This window comes from Podarcis raffonei, chromosome 13 (genome assembly GCF_027172205.1).
Source record: "Podarcis raffonei isolate rPodRaf1 chromosome 13, rPodRaf1.pri, whole genome shotgun sequence".
In the NCBI taxonomy this organism is placed as follows: Eukaryota; Metazoa; Chordata; class Lepidosauria; order Squamata; family Lacertidae; genus Podarcis; species Podarcis raffonei.
This window is the reverse complement of record NC_070614.1, coordinates 52,347,723-52,366,374: the sequence shown is the minus strand read 5'-3', so window position 1 is coordinate 52,366,374 and position 18,652 is coordinate 52,347,723. Positions and strand designations below refer to the sequence as shown.

Genomic DNA, 18,652 nt, shown 5'->3' with positions numbered 1-18,652 from the left:
AGATGTTGCAAATTGCCATCTCTTCCCAGTTCCCAGGAACTAGGGCGAGGCCAGCCTTGCCCGGCGTGGACTGCGCTCGGGTTGGCAGGAGTAATGTCAATATTTGAGATTAGTGATTATATTATCCACTATCATTGTCTCCGCTCACCACCAACAGCGGCAAGCTCAGTCCCAAAGGATCACATTTGTGGAGGGGGGGGGTACCGGAAAGAGGGAGCGTGCACAAAAACACACACACACACACACACACATACACACCCTCGACTGTTTTCGGCCTTGCCCCAAAGTGGAAAAACTTTTGCAGGAGAAAAGCCATAGGACCTCACAGCAAAGGAAATTGTCCCACAGCCGCCACACTGTTCAACCACAGAATTTGCTCTCGTGCAAGACAGCGATGGCCCCCCGGTTTCAATGGCCTTGGAAAAGAGGATCAGGACCTCACAGCAAAGGAAATTGTCCCACAGCCGCCACACAGAATTTGCTCTTCTGCAGGACAGCAATGGCCCCCCGGTTTCAATGGCCTTGGAAAAACCGATCAGGCCAATTTATTTATTTACATTCCTTCCGAAAGGAAAACGCAGCAAATTGATCGGGATTAGCAACAGCCGTTGAAGACGATCCGAAAGTTAAACTAACAATAAAAGGAAAAGCAGATTCTGGTGGGGTTTTTTAGCAGGCACCAGAAAAAGTGAAGTTGAAGGCCTGTCGTCAAGAGGCGGGGAGTTCCAAAGTTCAGGCGCAGCCATGTTAATACGGTCTTATAAATGTGGAAGGTGCCCGATCTCATAGGTCAACGCTGGAGGATCAATGGCGAACAGCCGCAATGGGTATGTTCCTCCTTCGCTGGGATTCAGAAGAGAGGAGAGGGTCCCCCGGGCATCTGAGAACAGGACCCCATACCTGGGGGGCACTCCGTCTCCCACATATTGCGCCACCGATGGCCCGCCTGCCAGCAGATAGGAAGGCGTGTTGTGACACAGAGCTCTTCAGCGATGCGCTGGCAGATGAGGGCTTCCGATAACCCCACGTACCGCACGTAGCCCCAGGATGGCGCACCACGGCGCACAGCCTCAAGGTCGAACGTTATTTCGCCCCGGGGCAGTGGCGCAAAAACGTGCCAGGCTGCCACCTTTGCACAGCACTCACGCTGAGGCTATTTAGGCGTGCGAGGAGTGAGCAACGCCTGTCCAGAGCTATAGGGCTGGCGTCTGCTCTGGTGCCCCTTGTGGGTTCATCATCTGTGCCCATTTCCTCGCGTTCAAGAGTTTTGCCGCCAGCTCCCTGGCAAAGGATATCTTGCGCTCTGCTTCTGCCACACTGAAAATGCGGTTTTGCCGTCCTTTAACGGCCCTCCGAAAACATCGGAGTTTTCGGCTTCCGGTGGAATGCCTTCCACATGCCCATGCCCGCCCTGCCCATCGTAAACCGAGGATCCCTGCCAACGCCGCCACAGTCCCATACAAAGATCGCCAGGCGGCATCAGTGCCATCCTCCACCCCAGAGCTGGCTGCATTTTCCTGCACAAAACAGACGGTACGAGGCAGGATCAGGCCGGTGGGTCGTTCCGCCAGCCCAGCATCCTGTCCCTCTCTGGGGCGAACCAGACAGATGCCTTTTCTGGGGAGCCCGCCAGCGGGATCCGAGTTCGAGAGCCGCTCTCCCGGCTTCTTCTGGCGACTGGTTTGGGGTGGCTAGTAGTGGCCCCCTCTCTGGGGGCTGGAAGGAGCATGTGGGGCTGGGAAGGGGGCTGCAAAGGGGATCCCACACATACCTTCCTCCGGAGAACCATCCTGAGCCGGCTCCCAGGCTGCCCTCCAAGTGACTCACGCCTCCTCCTTGCTGCCGCAGTCGCTGGAGGCCTGTCCCCTCCCTCTTCCTCTGGGTCTGGTATTTGGGCGAGGCCCGTTTCCATAGCACTGGGAGGCAGGGAGGGGCAGCCAGACAGGCCAGGAAGGAGGTGAAGGGGGGGGACCCTGTGCGGCTGTGCGGCCTAGCGGGCAAATTATAACTCCCTTGCAAAGTTATAATTTCCTGGCACGGTTCCCCCCCCCTGAGCAGGCAGGCAGAAATCCAACACGTGGGGCTTTGTTGGGGAGCTTCACCGGTTGGGTTTCTGCCTGCTGCTTGAGTTTTAAGGCAAACGCTGCTGGCTCCTCACAGTTTTCCCCCTGAGCAGGCAGGCAGAAATCCAACAGGTGAAGCTCCCCAACAAAGCGCTACGTGTTGGATTTCTGCCTGCTGCTTGAGTTTTAAGGCAAATGCTGCTGGCTCCTCCTGTTTTTCCCCCCTGAGCAGGCAGGCAGAAATCCGACACGTGGGGCTTTGTTGGGGAGCTTCACCGGTTGGGTTTCTGCCTGCTGCTTGAGTTTTAAGGCAAACGCTGCTGGCTCCTCACAGTTTTCCCCCTGAGCAGGCAGGCAGAAATCCAACAGGTGAAGCTCCCCAACAAAGCCCCACGTGTTGGATTTCTGCCTGCTGCTTGAGTTTTAAGGCAAACGCTGCTGGCTCCTCCTGTTTCCCCCCCTGAGCAGGCAGGCAGAAATCCGACACGTGGGGCTTTGTTGGGGCGCTTCACCGGTTGGATTTCTGCCTGCCGCTTGAGTTTTAAAGCAAACACTCCTGGCTTGTGGGTCAGAGTGGAGAGGGGCTGGGGGCTCCTTTTGAGGGGGGAATCCAACACGTGGAGCTTTGTTGGCGCACTTCACCTGTGGGATTACTGCCTGCCGCTTGAGTTTTAAGGCAAACGTTGCTTGCTTGTGGGTCAGAGTGGAGAGGGACTGGGAGCTCCTTTTGAAGGGGGGAATCCAACATGTGGAGCTTTTTTGGGGAGCTTCACCGGTTGGGTTTCTGCCTGCCGCTTGAGTTTTAAAGCAAACGCTGCTGGCTTGTGGGTCAGAGTGGAGAGGGGCTGGGGGCTCCTTTTGAAGGGGGAATGCAACAGGTGGAGCTTTGTTGGGGGCGCTTCACCTGTTGGATTTCTGCCTGCCGCTTGAGTTTTAAGGCGAATACTGCTGGCTTGTGGGTCAGAGTAGAGCAGGGGTGCTGGGAGACCCTTTTGAGGGGAGAAATCGTGGGTTTTCTCTTTTTTTTGAGCTGGAGGATGAAAGGCAGGCTTTAAAGATGGCTGCCTGGAGGCCCTGTGGGTTTGTGCTCTGCTGGAGAAGAGAGAGACGGCAGTGTGGCTAAGGTTAGTGTTGTGTGTGTGTGTTTATTAGTGCATTTGTTTTCTGGCAATCTGGAACGGACCTCCCACCCCAGGCACCCAGGGGAGGGCGTCTTGTCCTGACAGACATCCGCACAAGAGAGGACCATATTAGGGGATGCTGCTGGAGCCAGGAAGCTTCAGAAATGTAAACACGGAAAGGGCTTCTTGACCCCCCAAAAAGGGAGGAGGAGGAGGGGGGACAGCAAGGGTTAACTGGCAACAAATCTCAAGCCATTTCCAGCAAACCTTTAAGGGGCTTCTTCTGGCAACCAAGCGGCAGATTATATTTTGCTGAACGACAATTCGCTCCTGCCAACAAAGGGCCTCTGAGCGCGTGCAGAGTTCCCTGCATTTGTTTGAGTGGCTGCGACAAAGGATGTTTCAGTGGCACAAGGGAGCGATTAACCGCTGGGGGATAATAGAAGAGACTCCAACTGCCTTTATTATGTTTGATGTTTCCTTTTTACTTACTCATTTTTAATGTTTGTTTGAATGCAAAAAAGTGGAATATAACTTTCTTGTATCTTATAGTGCGGCGGTTTGTTTGATTTTTCTGTTATTTCTTTGATTGTATATTTGTTTACTTGCATGTGCCTTTGTTTTCTCATCAATGTATTTATTTTAAATTTATATATATATATATATATATATATATATATATATATATATATATATATATATATATATATATATATATATATATATATATTAAAAGGGAGAAATTGTAATATAACATATGCACATCTAATTCAATGCCTGCCCCCCTTTTAATCCTGGCTTTGGGGGAAATGTAGAGGAGACCCCCTTAATTTTTTGCCTCCCTAGTTCACGACCGGCCTGGGGGAAGGCTGCCTCCAACGCGCCCTTCTCCAACGCGGCGCCCTCCAGGCGTCTTGGGAGTCATAGCGCAAGGCGCCGGGTGGGCGCCCGGTTGGCAAAGGACGCTGCGGAGCGTACGTGCCTGAAAATGCGACCACGTTTAAAGGATGGCGTGTCACTTCCCCTCTTCGGCGGGCGGATCTAAGCCTGCCTGCCTTCTGAGAAGTCTATAAATAAGCGCCGCCAGGTCCATTGTGAGATCAAAACTCTTTTTTGAGAGCGTCAAAGGAGAAGGAAGCTCAGGCACGCGGTCTTTTTGCTCACAACGCCCCATTTGGCTGGCCGGTGCAAAGATAATAAATGAACATTAAAGGCAGAAAACAGAGAGCCCCGGTGGTTCTGAACAAAAGGCCCACCTGTTCCATCATCCGGCGTCCGACTGCGCCAGCCCAGGTGTGGCAAAAACACCCTCTGTCATTTACTGTCCTCCTCCTGAGCTGCCGGGACGCAGGTGGCGCTGTGGGTTAAACCACAGAGCCTACGACTTGCTGATCAGGTCGGCGGTTCGAATCCCCATGACAGAGTGAGCTCCCGTTGCTCGGTCCCTGCTCCTGCCAACCTAGCAGTTTGAAAGCACACCAGTGCAAGTAGATAAATAGGTACCGCTCTGGTGGGAAGGTAAACGGCGTTTCCGTGCGCTGCTCTGGTTCGCCAGAAGCGGCTCAGTCCTGCTGGCCACATGACCCGGAAGCTGTACGCCGGCTCCCTTGGCCAGTAGAGCAAGATGAGCGCCGCAACCCCAGAGTCGGCCACAATTGGACCTAATGGTCAGGGGTCCCTTTACCTTTACTTTACCTCCTGAGCTGCCAGGGTTCAAAGGTCGACTGCGCCCGGACATGGGGGCTCCATTTAGCTCTCGCTGATAACGCCAAGGTTGCAGGTTCGAGCCCCGTAAGGGACACCTGCATATTCCTGCGTCGCCGGGGGTTGAGCTGGATGACCTCTGGGATGTCCCTGAGGTCTCTACAGTTCTGCAAGTCTAGGAATGCAAAAAAAGCCTTTGGCATGATCAGGCAGCCAGGCTCTCCTTATGGAGTTACGCAGGGTCGTTCAAGGTCATTTGGGATGGGTAGGTAGGGGAAACAGAACACGTCGTTATTTATTTCCTAAAAATTAGGCACCGCCCAATTGTTAAAACGGAAAAAGCTCCAAGTGGTTTACAGAAGGGGGGGGGGGCGTTTATGATCCTTTGAAACGTACTAAAAGGTTGTGAACGGCCCTGAGATCTACGGATAAGGAGAAGAAGAAGACAGATTAAAACCAACTTTCTATAACCAAGTTTCTACTGAAATGAGGCTGCATTTTAATGTTGCACTATAATCTTGTTTTTAAGTTGTATTTTAATCAATTGTTTTTATAGCTGGTGTTAGCTGCCTTGAGCCCGGTCTTGGCTGGGGAGGCCGGGGTATAAATAAAATGTATTATTATTATTATTATTATTATTATTATTAGCCTGGGTAGGCTTGTCTAAACAAAGATGTTTACAGGGGGGCGTCAAAAAGAATCCAGCGAAGGCGCTGGTGGGTGTCAATCAGGGAGTTCCAAAGGGTGGAAGGATTCAAATTATTATTATTATTATTATTATTATTATTATTATTATTATTAGACCCTTCTTACCTGTGTGAGAGAAGGATCCATTCCATCCCAAGAGACTGCCCTCCGGGAATAGAAATCCGCGGTAATAATTTCCGTTTATCGGACGCCCGACTTGCTCTGGAGACCAACCCCCCCAGAAGGCCTGCAATCTCCCCCCTTCTTTTAATATCTCCTCTGAATTTGGCCTCGCTGCCGCCCCACCTCCTCAACATTCAATCCCTTTCCCAAGTCTCTGGGGAAACCAAGGTTTCACCTGCCAGTTTCCAGCTCTGAGATGGGAAAGTTTCCAAGGCAGGCTAGGATTTCATCCTCTGTTTGTGGGGGGGGGGGACGACACGCGATGCATTTGAGTGGCAGGTGACGGGCATGTCACCGTGTGGGAGAGGGTCCAGTTACTCGCACGCGCAGGACCCCCCCAATGTCCTTGTGTGTGTGTCCCCCACCATCCTCTTCTCCCCCCCAAAAAAAATTTTTTTGACAGCAACATCTTTGACAGGCTCTGAAGTTCAGGTTGGGAAACTGGGTCTGCTTTTTTATTATTATTTATTTACTCTTTTTTTTTAATACCAACAGCAACCACAAAAACCACATGCAACAAAAACCACAGTAACACCAAGAATACAATTTAAATTTAACGATTACTTAGTTAAATATGTTAAGTTAAATGAACTGAAAACAGCTTTCAGATACTTAATTGGCTCAGGGTTTTATTTATGTTAAGTGATGAATTAATAGGTTTGATTTCATAAAGTGAAGATTTAAGGATGTTAGTGTTTAAGTTAAATTTGATAAGAATGGTGACTTGGGAAACCGTTAAAAGGACATGCAATGAAATTCAACCAAGCGAGGAAGTCACTTAACAAAGTTAATAAGTGTAATTTTCAACAAGGTTATGATTTATGTTTGTTTGTCTTATGTGTTTGTTTATAATATTGGGAAAACCAATAATTTGGGGGGGGGGGGGAGAAAAGAATACAATTTAACAATTCAGAGTTGAGTACTGATATAACTATAACTACGCCCTTTTAACATTATTTCCTCACCTCTCTCCTCCCCCGACTTCCCACCATTTTTATGCCTTATCGCTTAAGTATTCCTTCCAAATTTCTTCATATTTATCCATTCTTGATATGCAATTTGTTCGTATGCAGCTAGTCTGTCCATATTGTCAATCCATGTGCTCAGTGGGATCTTTTTGCCGCTCTTCCAATTCATGAAAACAAGATTTTTTGCCTCTAATATGGCACGGTACATCCATATTTATTTATTTTCAAGCCACCCAGGCTTCTCACTGCCCCCTTCCCGAAATAGGAAGGGGGTGGGGGCCTCTGCGGCTGCCTTGACAACCTCTGCACCCTGTCAATCAGCAGGCGGCCTGGCAGCCAGCACCTGTTCGCCTGCTGGGCAAGGCAAGTGTAATTTAATTTAATTTTTTTTTTAAAGGGCCAGAGGGGAATAGACAGAGACATGCGCCTTTGCCTCCATTACTCAGCGTAATGGGAGACAGGCCTGATCTGGATGGAAGCAGCCAAATATGGCTTTTTTCCCTCTCTCTCTCCAGTAGCAGAGGTTCATTCCTGCCTCCAGGCCTGGAAGAATGGCGTTTGCAAAGTGCTTTTTTAAAGAAGTCCCAATGTTTTTCCGATGGGAACAGGGACGTCCGAAAGGGCAAGCGGGACATTGCAGGATCAAATCAGAAATGGGGATGGCGTCTGTCCTGTTGCAGGATTTATGTGTAAACTAAACAAGCTCTAGTTTAGGGCCCCACTCTCTTGGGGACCCCCAAAAAAATTAAAGGGGGGGGAAAAAACCTGGATGTACATTTCCAAAATATAAAAGACAAATAAAATAAAACCGACATACAGTGTTTTGTGTTGTGTATGGACCTACGAGGTCCATAAATGACCATAGAGCATATATTCAACACACAAAAAACAGCAACAATTTGTTGTTGACAAAGGACAGCTGGACATAGAAAGGGCCCCATTGCCTTCAGGAGCTTAGGGTCTCGTCGGACCTGAATCGGGCCCTTCTTCTGTTGATCCGGGACTGTCCCGGGAAAATAGGGGCACTTGGAGGGTTTGCAGACTGCTGGCAATCGGCTCCGATCCCCACTGCAAAAGCTCCGCGTTGCTTGCAGAGTATGCCCCCCCGCCCAGTTACCCTGGGAGCAAGCTCGCTTGGGATTCAGTGGGGCTTACTTCCGAGTAGGCAAAGCACTACCAGCTAAGCTAAGGCAGGAAGAAAAAAGCCACAGTGATTTCGAAAAGAGGCAGCAAAAGGTCAGTTGTATTATATTGCTATCATTAAAAATTGCATTTATATCCAGGTGTTTTCTGCAAGGAGCTCGAAGTCTTCTATGGGGCTCTATTCTGGCTCTTTCTCATTTAACCTCCACAACAACCCTGCGAGGGAGGTCAGGCTGACTGGGCTCAAGGTCACCCAGTGAGCTTCAGGGTGATTTGAACCCTGGTCTCATCCAGGTCCTAGGAAGACGCTCTAACCACTATGCCGCACTGCCCCAGTAACTTAATCTGGTTGATAATCAGATATTCTTCACTTGGGTTTTGTTATCTTAACCCACATGCAACTGTACTCATGCCTATTTTATAGTTTTGGTTTTCCAGCTTTTAATTTCCATCTTTTGTTATAGCCCTTCTATATACATTATAAAATGATTTTTTTTAGAAAAACAGCAACAACAACCAAAAGCTTTGCAAAAAATGAGAGCGAGGAGGATAATCTGGAATTATTTGCTAAAAGCTTAATTATCTTACACCTTTTCGTGGCAAATATTTGATTGTATTTATGCCGATCTTATAAAAGCTAAATATTTATATCTTTGTCTATGTAAAGTGATTCATTAAGGATTTAATATCAATCTCTGTGTATAGAATTAAAGGGAAATAATAATAATAATAATAATAATAATAATAATAATAATAATAATATAGTTTTGATTTTTGAACCTAATGCTTTGTGTTGTATGTTCATGCGTATTATTAAGTGAAATAAAATTAATGTTTTTTTAAAAAGAGAGAGAGAGAAAGGAAGGAAAGAAGGAAGGAAGGAAGGAAGGAAGGAAGGAAGGAAGGAAGGAAAGTGGTTGAGTCTACAATTTGCCGGCAGTCACAACCCAATATTTACTTGTCATGTTTAATTATGGTGAATTCTGTGCTGAGGGAACCATTAATTGAAATTAATGGACATTAACGGACATGCCTAACTCAGGTCTACTTTTTGGCCTGAGACCTGGGCGGGACCCGGGTTCAAGTCCCCTGAACCACAAAATTCACTGGCCTTGGGCCAGTCACTGCCTTTACTCAGGCTAAACTACCTCGCAAGGTCGTTGTGGGGTTTAAATGAGGAGCAGGAGGAGAAACGTGCAAACCGCTTTGCGCTCCTTGGAGAAAAAAGGCGGGGTAGAAATGCAAGAAATGATTTTTTTTAAAAAAATAGATGGTTCCTCTGAGCATGTGCAGAGTGGGCGAATGTCTCTCACCAGCAAGTAAAGCTCAGCATCGCCCTACAGGAGCAGGTTTAGGGACCCAAAGCTTCCAGATCAGAGACTCTTTAGCCTGGTGGAATCTCATCTGAGAAATGGATGCTCTCCCAGTCAAAAGGAAAATCCAAAATAAACATAAGGGCATAAGCCTGTATTGATGGAAACCTCACTTCTGTTGTCTATGCTCTGGTAACCTTTAGGTTAGATTACTGCAATGCATTCTATGCAGGGCTGCCTCTGAATCATAGCTGTCAAGCGCCCCTTATTTGGCGGGACAGTCCCTTATCCCAGCGCCATGTCCCGCTGCTGTCCCTTATTGATGAGGCTTCGTTTGGCTGCTGGCTGGGCTTTCTGCCTTTGGCTCGGAAGGGCTCAGAAGTTGAACATACCTGTGCCCGGAAAATCCCTTATTTTGGCTGCTGATCCCTGATTTTCAAATCTGTAAGTTGACAGCTATGCTCTGAATACAGTTCAGCTGGTGCAGAATTCAGCAGCCCATTTATGCGCCGGAGCAAAACGGTTTGAGCATTATAACGCCAATCCTGGCCCGATGACACTGGCTGCCGATTAGTTTCTGCTTTTGACCTATCAACAATGCCCGATTTACGTACAGTCATACCACAGGTTACAGGTGCTTTGGGTTGCGCGATTTCGGGTCGCGCACCGCTCCGAACCCGGAAGTACTGAAACAGGTTACTTCCGGGTTTCGGCGCTTGCGCATGCCCAGAAGCGCTAAATTGCGCTTTGCGCATGCACAGAAGCACCGAATCGCAACCTGCGCACGCGCAGATATGTTGCTGTGGGTTGCGGACGCTGCGGGCTGCGAATGTGCTTCCCGCACGGATCACGTTCACAACCTGAGCGTCCACCATATAAGCTAAACAAGCTATAGCTTAGGGCCCCACTCTCTTGGGGCCCCAAAAAAATAAAAGGAAAGAAAACGTGGATGTACATTTCCAAAATATAAGATAAAAAGCAAATGAAATAAAACCTGCCTACAGCAACAGTGTTTTGTGTTGTGTAGTCTCCTGTGATGTAAGGCCTGCTAGCCTGCTCCTAAAATATCCCTGGTTTGCTCATTTCTATATATAGGGTGCCTACATTCTGCTATTTCTAATTATTAGTAGTTTGCATCATATATTTACACCTATTATTATTTCATGTTATAGCAAGTTTCCCAAGACTAGATTATGAGTCTTTGCAAACTGTGTTTCTAAAGGAACTTTTGTTCTTGCCAAATGCCAATGTGTTTGCATTATTTTGTTATGAATAAAAAATCATTTTAAGTTAGAGCTGAATAATTATTTCACTAACATACTTCTTCTCAGTTGCATTTCCCTATTAAAAGACTTCTTCTTAATTGTATTTCAGTTCAACATTTACTTTGATAAAATACATATTTTGTTATGTGCATATGGCTTTAGAGACCTGGATGTACATTTCCAAAATATAAGATAAAAAAACCAAATAAAATAAAACCTACATACAGTGTTCTGTGTTGTGTATGGACCTATTAGGTCTATAAATGACCATATAGCACATATTCAACACACAAAAAACGGGACAATTTGTTGTTGACAAAGGACAGCTGGACATAGAAAGGGCCCCATTACCTTCTGTAGCTTAGGGCCTCATCCAACCTAAATCTGGCCCTGTCTATCAAGCCTTAAACGGCTCAGGACCGCCTCTCCCCATATAAGCCAACCGGGACCCTGCGATCATCACACAAGGACCTCCTTTGTGTGCGTCCTCCATGTCCGGAGGGTGGCGACGCAAGAACAGGGCCTTGTCTGTGGTGGCTCCCCCGTCTGCAGGACACTCTCCCCAGGAAGGTTCGCCTGGTGCCTTCAATATACAGGCAAAAATATTCCTCTTCTCCAGGCCTTTGGCTAATTAAATCTATGGCCATTTAAACCGTTTTGGGTGTGTTGCTTTAGTTTTTTACTTTGTTAAGCATTTTTTGTCTTTTTATACTGCAAACCGTTCTGCAATTTAATAAATAAAAGTGATGTTTATAAGCAGGAGCTGAGCCACACACAAAAATGTTCCAGGATGCCAATATGGCAAGGCTAAATAGTGCAGGATTTCTGTGCGCTCTGAATAACGCAGGTGAGGCGCACGCGCGGTGAAAGATCGGTGCGAAGTGCGCTTGTTTGCGCATGAGCTAAATGACAGAGGCGACTCGGATGCGATCCTGTCTCCCTGCTAGGTAGCAAAATGCCAATTGCTGGATGCGATGCAACCATTGCACAGCCACAAAATTTGAATTTAGCAATGCAGCTCCAGGCCACGCTCGCCACACGCGTGTGCTTTCCGTGATGTCACAGAAGGTAGTTCTGCTTTGCACATGCATCAGAATGACGGAGAATTGTGGGACGTTCTGCGCAAGAGAGCGTGCAGAGTTCTGCAGCTGCAGGATGGCTCTGATTTAAATCAAATCAATTTTAATCACGATTTAAATCACGAGTCAGTAAAACCCAATTTAAATCTTCTTTTTTATAACATTCTTGCTGGTATAATCTGAATATTTACCAACCAGATGAAAGTTTCATTTTCGGAATAATAAATCTTCAGAGTAGTTTTTTACAGTTGTATCAGAAATTACTGATTTGGTTCTACTATTAGAAATACATTGACAGGTAATTATGAAATTATTGCGAGGTTTGATAATTTAACTCTTTATATTTGGACAACTTTTCTGCTGTGGTTTATCGGAAGGAGAAAAACAATCATTTCCTTAATAACAATTTAAACAATTTATTTAACTTAAACAATAACGTTGTAGCATACGTATCCATGTTTGTTAACTGATGTGGTTAAACATTTTTTTTTAAAAAAATAACAACTTAGACTGATTTTTAGCACACATGAAAAAACTTTAAACAAATCCTTATTTCCTGATGAATAGCCTTTGGGCTATAATGTAACTTAAATAGAAAACTATCTTTAGAACGATTTTTCCTCCAAAAGCATTTTCTTTTAAAAATCTGATTTAAAATTTTTAAAATCTGATTTTTTAAATTTTATTTTTATTTTAATCATGGATTTTTATCCACCCTGCGCAGATGTGACCCATTCTGGGCCCAAACAGCCTATTGAAAAGGGACTACATATGGGGCGCTGATTGCAAGAAATTTGGAATGCCATATATAAAGAACTTAAAAAGATATTCAAATTCTCATTCACACAAAAAACCTGAGGCCTTCTTATTAGGAATTATGTCCATCGAAATTAAGAAAAATCTTAGACCTCTTTTGATGTACGCAACCACAGCGGCTAGGATTTTAATAGTAAAGAACTGGAAAAGAACTGATAACATTAGTTATTTATAACTTGCAAGGATGACAGGGAGATTAAAAGGAAATTTAGTTCAGAAAGTTAATAAAGATTGGATAATATTTAAAGAATACCTTAAAAATTATTGTGATCATGGTAAGCTCCTGGCAAACAAATCTTGAAATATAAAGAGAGGACATAACAGAATTTTCTTGATAAGAAATGGGAAAGCTAAAAAAAAATTTAAAATGGGAAAGCTAAAAAAATAAAAAATTAATAAAAATGAACTGTGTACAGATTAACAAAATGTTAAATGGTAAAATGAGAAGATTCAGAAGTTAGTGTTTAAGGTGCGTTTATGTTGTAATGTGTGTTGTGTGTCCTGTTTGTATTATATATATTGTCGAAGTTAAATAGTGTAAGTTAGAAGGTATATGCCAACTGATGTTTATTGATGTATAATAAAGGTATTAAAAAAGAAAGAAAGATAGCAAAAATGTACAAAACCAGCTCAAACATTTGTTGGAAATGTAAAGAAAAAGAAGGGACTTTTTATCATATGTGGTGGGAGTGTAGAGAAGTTTTAAAAAATTAGGAAATGATATACAATGAATTGAAAAAAATGTTTAAAATGACATTTGTGGGGAAAAACCAGAAGCATTCCTGTTAGGGATTGTAGCACAAGACCTGCCGAGGAAAACAAAGAATTTATTTATGTATGCTACAACAGCGGCAAGAGTCTTGATAACACAAGGATGGAAGAACGAGGAAACCCCAATGAAAGAACAGTGGCAAGAAAAATGGATGAATTATGCAGAATTGGCCAAACTGACTTACAAATTGCAAGATAAGGATAATGGGAACTTTTTACAAACTATTTGAAAAGACAACAAAATGAGCTGGACTCCTTGGCAAGTTTTGAATAAGCATACACACATTTATTGGTTAATAACATGATGGATGGATATGTAAGGATATGTACAATTTTATAATATGCAGAGAAAGTATGTGAAGAGAAATCAGGGAGAGAAGCTGAGGGAAGTCCTGGGGCGGGGGAGGGAAAAATAATAATGTATGTGATTATATGGTGGAAATTGATCAATAAAAAATATTTACAGAGGAAAGAAAGAAAGAAAGAGAGAGAGAGAGAGAGAGAGAGAGAGAAAGAAAGAGAGAGAAAGAAAGAAAGAAAGAAAGAAAGAAAGAAAGAAAGAGAGAAAGAAAGAAAGAGAGAGAGAGAGAGAGAGAGAGAAAGAAAGAGAGAGAGAAAGAAAGAAAGAAAGAAAGAAAGAGAGAGAGAGAGAGAAAGAAAGAAAGAAAGAAAGAGAGAAAGAAAGAAAGAAAAAGAGAGAGAGAGAGAGAGAGAGAAAGAAAGAAAGAGAGAGAGAGAGAGAGAGAAAGAAAGAAAGAAAGAAAGATAGATAGATAGATATGGGGCACTGTTTGTTGTCTGCATCAGCGTCGCAAGGACGGAAACCCTCAACTTCAACCCTCCCAAAATTTCTAACGGCCCTCAAGACTGTCCCAAGGCGACACACTTTCCTGCAAACATCTCACCCAAACCCTAAGTCCCTTTAATGTTTTTCTCCAGGCTGGGGTGACAGAATCATAGATCTGTACGCTTGCAAGGGACCCTGCAAGGTCATCCAGCCCAAAGCAGAAAACACACTCCATTTTTTGCCAATTGCTTCTATTGATTTTCCAAGTTATCACAAATCACAGCCAAATCAATTGATAACCGTTTCCAAAACCAGCTCCCCGTTCTCCTTATAAGTCCCAAGTTGAACCCGTGTCGCTGCTTATATTCTCCGGTTAACACCTCCCTGTATTTACCAATATTATGATTAGAATGTATTTTAATTAATTGTGCCATATTATGGACACTGTGCTATTTTTACCTATCGTTAGTAGCCCGGCTTTGGCCGGGGAGGGCAGGATACAAATAAAATATTATTATTATTATTATTATTATTATTATTATTATTAATCGGTCACAGCTGAGATGTGCCCTTGAGGTCTGATCGTGCATCCTGGATGGAGGATAGAATGCAGGGAACTGAATAATAATAATAATAATAATAATAATAAATTATTATTTATACCCTACCCATCTGGCTGGGTTTCCCCAGTCACTCTGGGCAGCTCCCAACAGAATATTAAAAATAATATTTAAAAACTTCCCTAAACAGGGCTGCCTTCAGTTGTCTTTTAAAAGTAAAGGTATAAAGGTAATATTTATACACTCCTGCCTGTTTTGGTCTCTAGTCCTGCACACCAATGGCACCTGGCTTAGAAGGGGAAAAAGTGTTTGAGCCTGCACAACCTAAGGCAAGTCTCTCTGTCTCTCTCTGAGCCTCAATCCTTGTATCTGCAAAATGGGCGCAAGACCACAGGGTCGTTTGAAGGTCACGTTTTTGCAAGTTAGTAACGCAGGCGAGCTGAGGGTGTGTTGCGGCTTGACCTAAGAATTCCAGCAGAAAATGTAACATTAGGGATGGGTTCGGTCGCGCCACCTCCCATAAGAACGCCCACAGTAATTAAAATTCCTAAATAGCTACTCAGGTTGGTTCGGGGATTATAATTACCGCGGTGGCTTGATGGCGTTTCTCTCAGCAGAACGGCATAATTGGGCAAGCATGGGGGAGAACGCTGCAGAAATCCAGCCGTTTGGGAACGGTTTTAATTATGCAAATAATGCATCGTTTGCATACACAAATGCATGCATTTATTAAAATGAATACAACCCTGGATGGTTAAAAAAGGTCAGGATGGTTGACGAGAAAAAGGCAAAACAATAAACCAAGCCCTGGGGAAATAGCAAAAAAAGTCTGGAAAGTCAAAGGAACGATAGACGAAAATAGCTCAGTCGGTAGATTCTGAATCTCGGGTTGTGGGTTCGAATCCCACACAGGGCAAAAAGATTCCTGCAGAGCTGGGGGAATAGATGAGATAACGTGGGGCAGAGAGGGAGCCGCAGGGCTTTCAGGGACAACAGGAATATCAACTGCCTGAATTCCTATCGACCTTCAAGCCTTTCACGCAGAAATATGAGGACTAGAATCTTGGAAGAAATTCAAAGACTATTTGAATAAATATTCTAACATTAAAGGTATGTAACCACTTGAAAGAACCAGCTAGGCCTAGGACAAAATTAGATTTATAAGTATAAATAAGAAAACGCACTATAAGAAAGGTAAAGAAAGTGGAATACGACTGTATTATTGTTTTATGAAATAATGATATTGGAAACTGCTACATTCAATTTAAGAGGAAATTCAGATGGAGGAGATTAGAGGAAGTCAACTAAAATGTTTATGAAAATGGATTTTAATTAATTAACTGATTTTTTTTAAATTATTTTTTACTTTTATTTTTTTCTGTTTAGGTATGTCAAGTCTGTTATTCTTTTTTGTTTTTTTAAATTTCTATACTGTTGTTGTTGTTGCTATGTTGTTGTGTGGTTGTATATCCTTTCTATTATGTCTATTGAAAACTAATAAATATTATTGCTAAAAATAAATAAATCTTGCTTTTATTTTCAGCGGGTCTGACCACAGCACAGTGACAGAGCATCTGGCACTATCCCCTGCCCCAAACCCTGGAGAATTGCTACCAGGCAACACTGAGACAGATGGATCCGGGATCCAACTCAGTGCACAACAGCTTTTTTGTGTCCCTGCATTACTCGCGTAAGCGAGCCAAGCTACACGCAGCGCATAGCTCAGCTGCGGCGCTCGCTGCCGCGAGACATAGCCATGGCATTGATTCGGATAGCATTAGAAGAAGGTAGAGCCTTGGAGCCACGAGGTCTGTATTCTCAGAGGGAGTATCTCAAAGAATCACAGAATGGTGGAGTTGGAAGGGGCTCCCTTAAGGACATCCAGTCCAGCCCCCTGGATTTGGGATTCGCAGCTAAACAACCCCTCTCAACGCCTTTTGCAAGGAATCAGAGTGCCGGTCTGGAGTAGTATAACACAGCTTTTTGCGCTCCCTCCTCGCGATCAAGGGATCCGGCCTGTGTTGGCAAACGGGCACGATTCGCACTCAGACCCTGAGCATGCAAAATGAAATCCACTTGGAAGGAGCTGGGCCGGACACAGCTCCTTGCAACGTGGCACCCAAGCGCGGAGACTGTCCCCAAACAAAAGGAAGCATTCCCAGGATCCCTGCATTTCAGCGGGTTGGACTAGACGACCTTTGGGTACATTTCAACTCTACGATTTTTTTTTTATTCCTTCCAGGCTGCAATTTGTCACAACGGGTGTGCCTCAAAGAAGACAATCCATTACACGTCCCATAAAAAGTATCTGGTTTCTCCACTGAGCTTTAAAAACACCAAGCTAGCAAACACGGCTTGGTGGCTCGATTCCCGAAACTCCATGAGGTCTAGAAACCCACCATTTTGAAAACGTGAAAAGCGCCTTGGGTTCTTTGCAAGAGGCCTGTGTTCTGCCCTCTCTCCCATGGGGCTCATCCATTCCCTGAACCCACAAACTCTGTCATTCTTCTGCATCTACTGGGTGTGGTGATTCTGCGGAGAACAAGGCTCGGCTCAAAAGGCACTTTGCACATGCTCAGAGGCAATGTTTTCAGTGGAATGATACAGAAGCTCAAAAATCCCTAGAGGTGAAATCAGGGCCCAATTCCTTTGCTGCCTCTCTGGCTGAAAACTAAGACTCTCTCTCTTCCCAACTCAGAGGTCCGCCTTGCAGGGAGGTCATTGGCAGGCGAAAGCAGAACGAGGTGGAAGGGGAAGCTGAACAGATATTGCGATAAATCAACCCCGGACACTGCAAAGAACTTGTTTGTGCGAGGAGCATTCGCCATAGAATTACAGAGCTGTGGAGTCAGAAAGGGACACCTGAGGGTCATCCAGACCAACCCGCTGCGACGAACGCGTCAGCATCTATTCTGGAAGCGTCTGAGAGCCGCAATTGGGTGAAAAGCAACTTGGGGAGACGCCCCGCTGCAGACAGCGTGGCTTGACCTCTGAGTAAACATGACCCTCATTTCACAGTTACAGGGACACCCTGAACTAAGAGGGTATAAATAGTTGCTTGCATGATCCGGCGTGAAACCCAAGTCCTAATTTCAAGCCACAACTCGGAGGCATTTAAAGATACGTTGGTTGGCGATGGAATATTCTGAGGAACCCCAGAAAAAGCAACAACCCCCCAAAATGTGCTCCCAAATCTATGGGTCTCCTTCAGCTTTGGGTCTCAGCACCCGCACAGCACCCCACCACCCACTGTCTTCTCTTCTCTAGCCCCCCAACCCAACATTTACCTCGTCCTCATCCTCTCTCCGTATCTGCTGGAAACCGGCTGGCATCTCTCCGGCGGCGCCCGGGGCTGTGGCGAGTTCAAATCCTGCTCAAGATGACGCAGAGAGTCGTCTTCTCTTTCGCTTAAAGGCTGGCCCTTCTTCTTTGGGGAAAGAAGTTTAAATCCAAAGTCAAGGTCAAGGCGGGGATTGGAGGTGTGGAGATAATAAGGATTGAAAACGAAAAAGGGGGGAGTCCAGAATTGTTCTGAGGGGAGGAAAGTAGGGAAGAGGGGAACAGGTGAAAGGAGGGAGAGAGGGAGAGAAAGAGAGAGGGGGGAACAGGTGGAGAGGGAGAAAAAAAAAACAGGTGAAAAAGAGAGAGGGGAAAGTTTGATGGAATAAGAGACGGATGAAGGGAAGGAAGAATGAAGAGAGGGAGGGAAGGACGGACGGATGGAGGGAAGGAAAGAAAGAAAAAGAAAGGAAAGAAAGAAAGAAAGAAAGGGAGGAAAGAGAGAGAGTGAAGGACAGGCGGATGGAGGGAGGGAAGGAAGGAAGGAAGGAAGGAAGGAAGAAAAAAAGAAAGAGAGAAAGAAAGAAGAAAGGGAGGAAAGAGAGGGAGTGAAGGACAGGCGGATGGAGGGAAAGAAGGAAGGAAAGAAAAGGAAAGAGGGTGTGAAGGACAGGCGGATGGAGGGAAGGAAAGAAAGAAAGAAAGAGAACGAAAGAAAGAAAGGGAGGAAAGAGAGTGAAGGACAAACGGATGGAGGGAAGGAAAGAAAGAATAAGGGAGGAAAGAGAGGGAGTGTCAAGGAAGCAGAGGAAAGGTGAAATTGTGAGATAGAGGAATAATTACAAAGAGAGGACAGGGGAGAAAAGGAGGAGAGACGGGCAAAGAGGGAAACAAGAAAGAAAGAAAGAAAGAA

General features: G+C 45.1%; 1 protein-coding gene across 2 annotated transcripts in view; it reads right to left on the bottom strand.

The window, feature by feature from the left end:
• The window catches only part of SLC2A4 (solute carrier family 2 member 4), a 48,081-nt gene extending 29,883 nt beyond the window's left edge, over positions 1-18,198 (bottom strand). The window contains exon 1 of one of the 2 annotated variants that reach the window (XM_053360627.1): positions 17,748-18,198. In XM_053360627.1, coding sequence (XP_053216602.1) covers positions 17,748-17,792 — 45 coding nt within the window. In that variant the 5' untranslated portion in view covers positions 17,793-18,198. Of the gene's footprint in view, positions 1-1,771; positions 1,940-17,747 lie in introns of those variants that run through there. The other variant, XM_053360626.1, reaches the window with a different exon arrangement.
• Between the last annotated feature and the right edge of the window lie 454 nt (positions 18,199-18,652).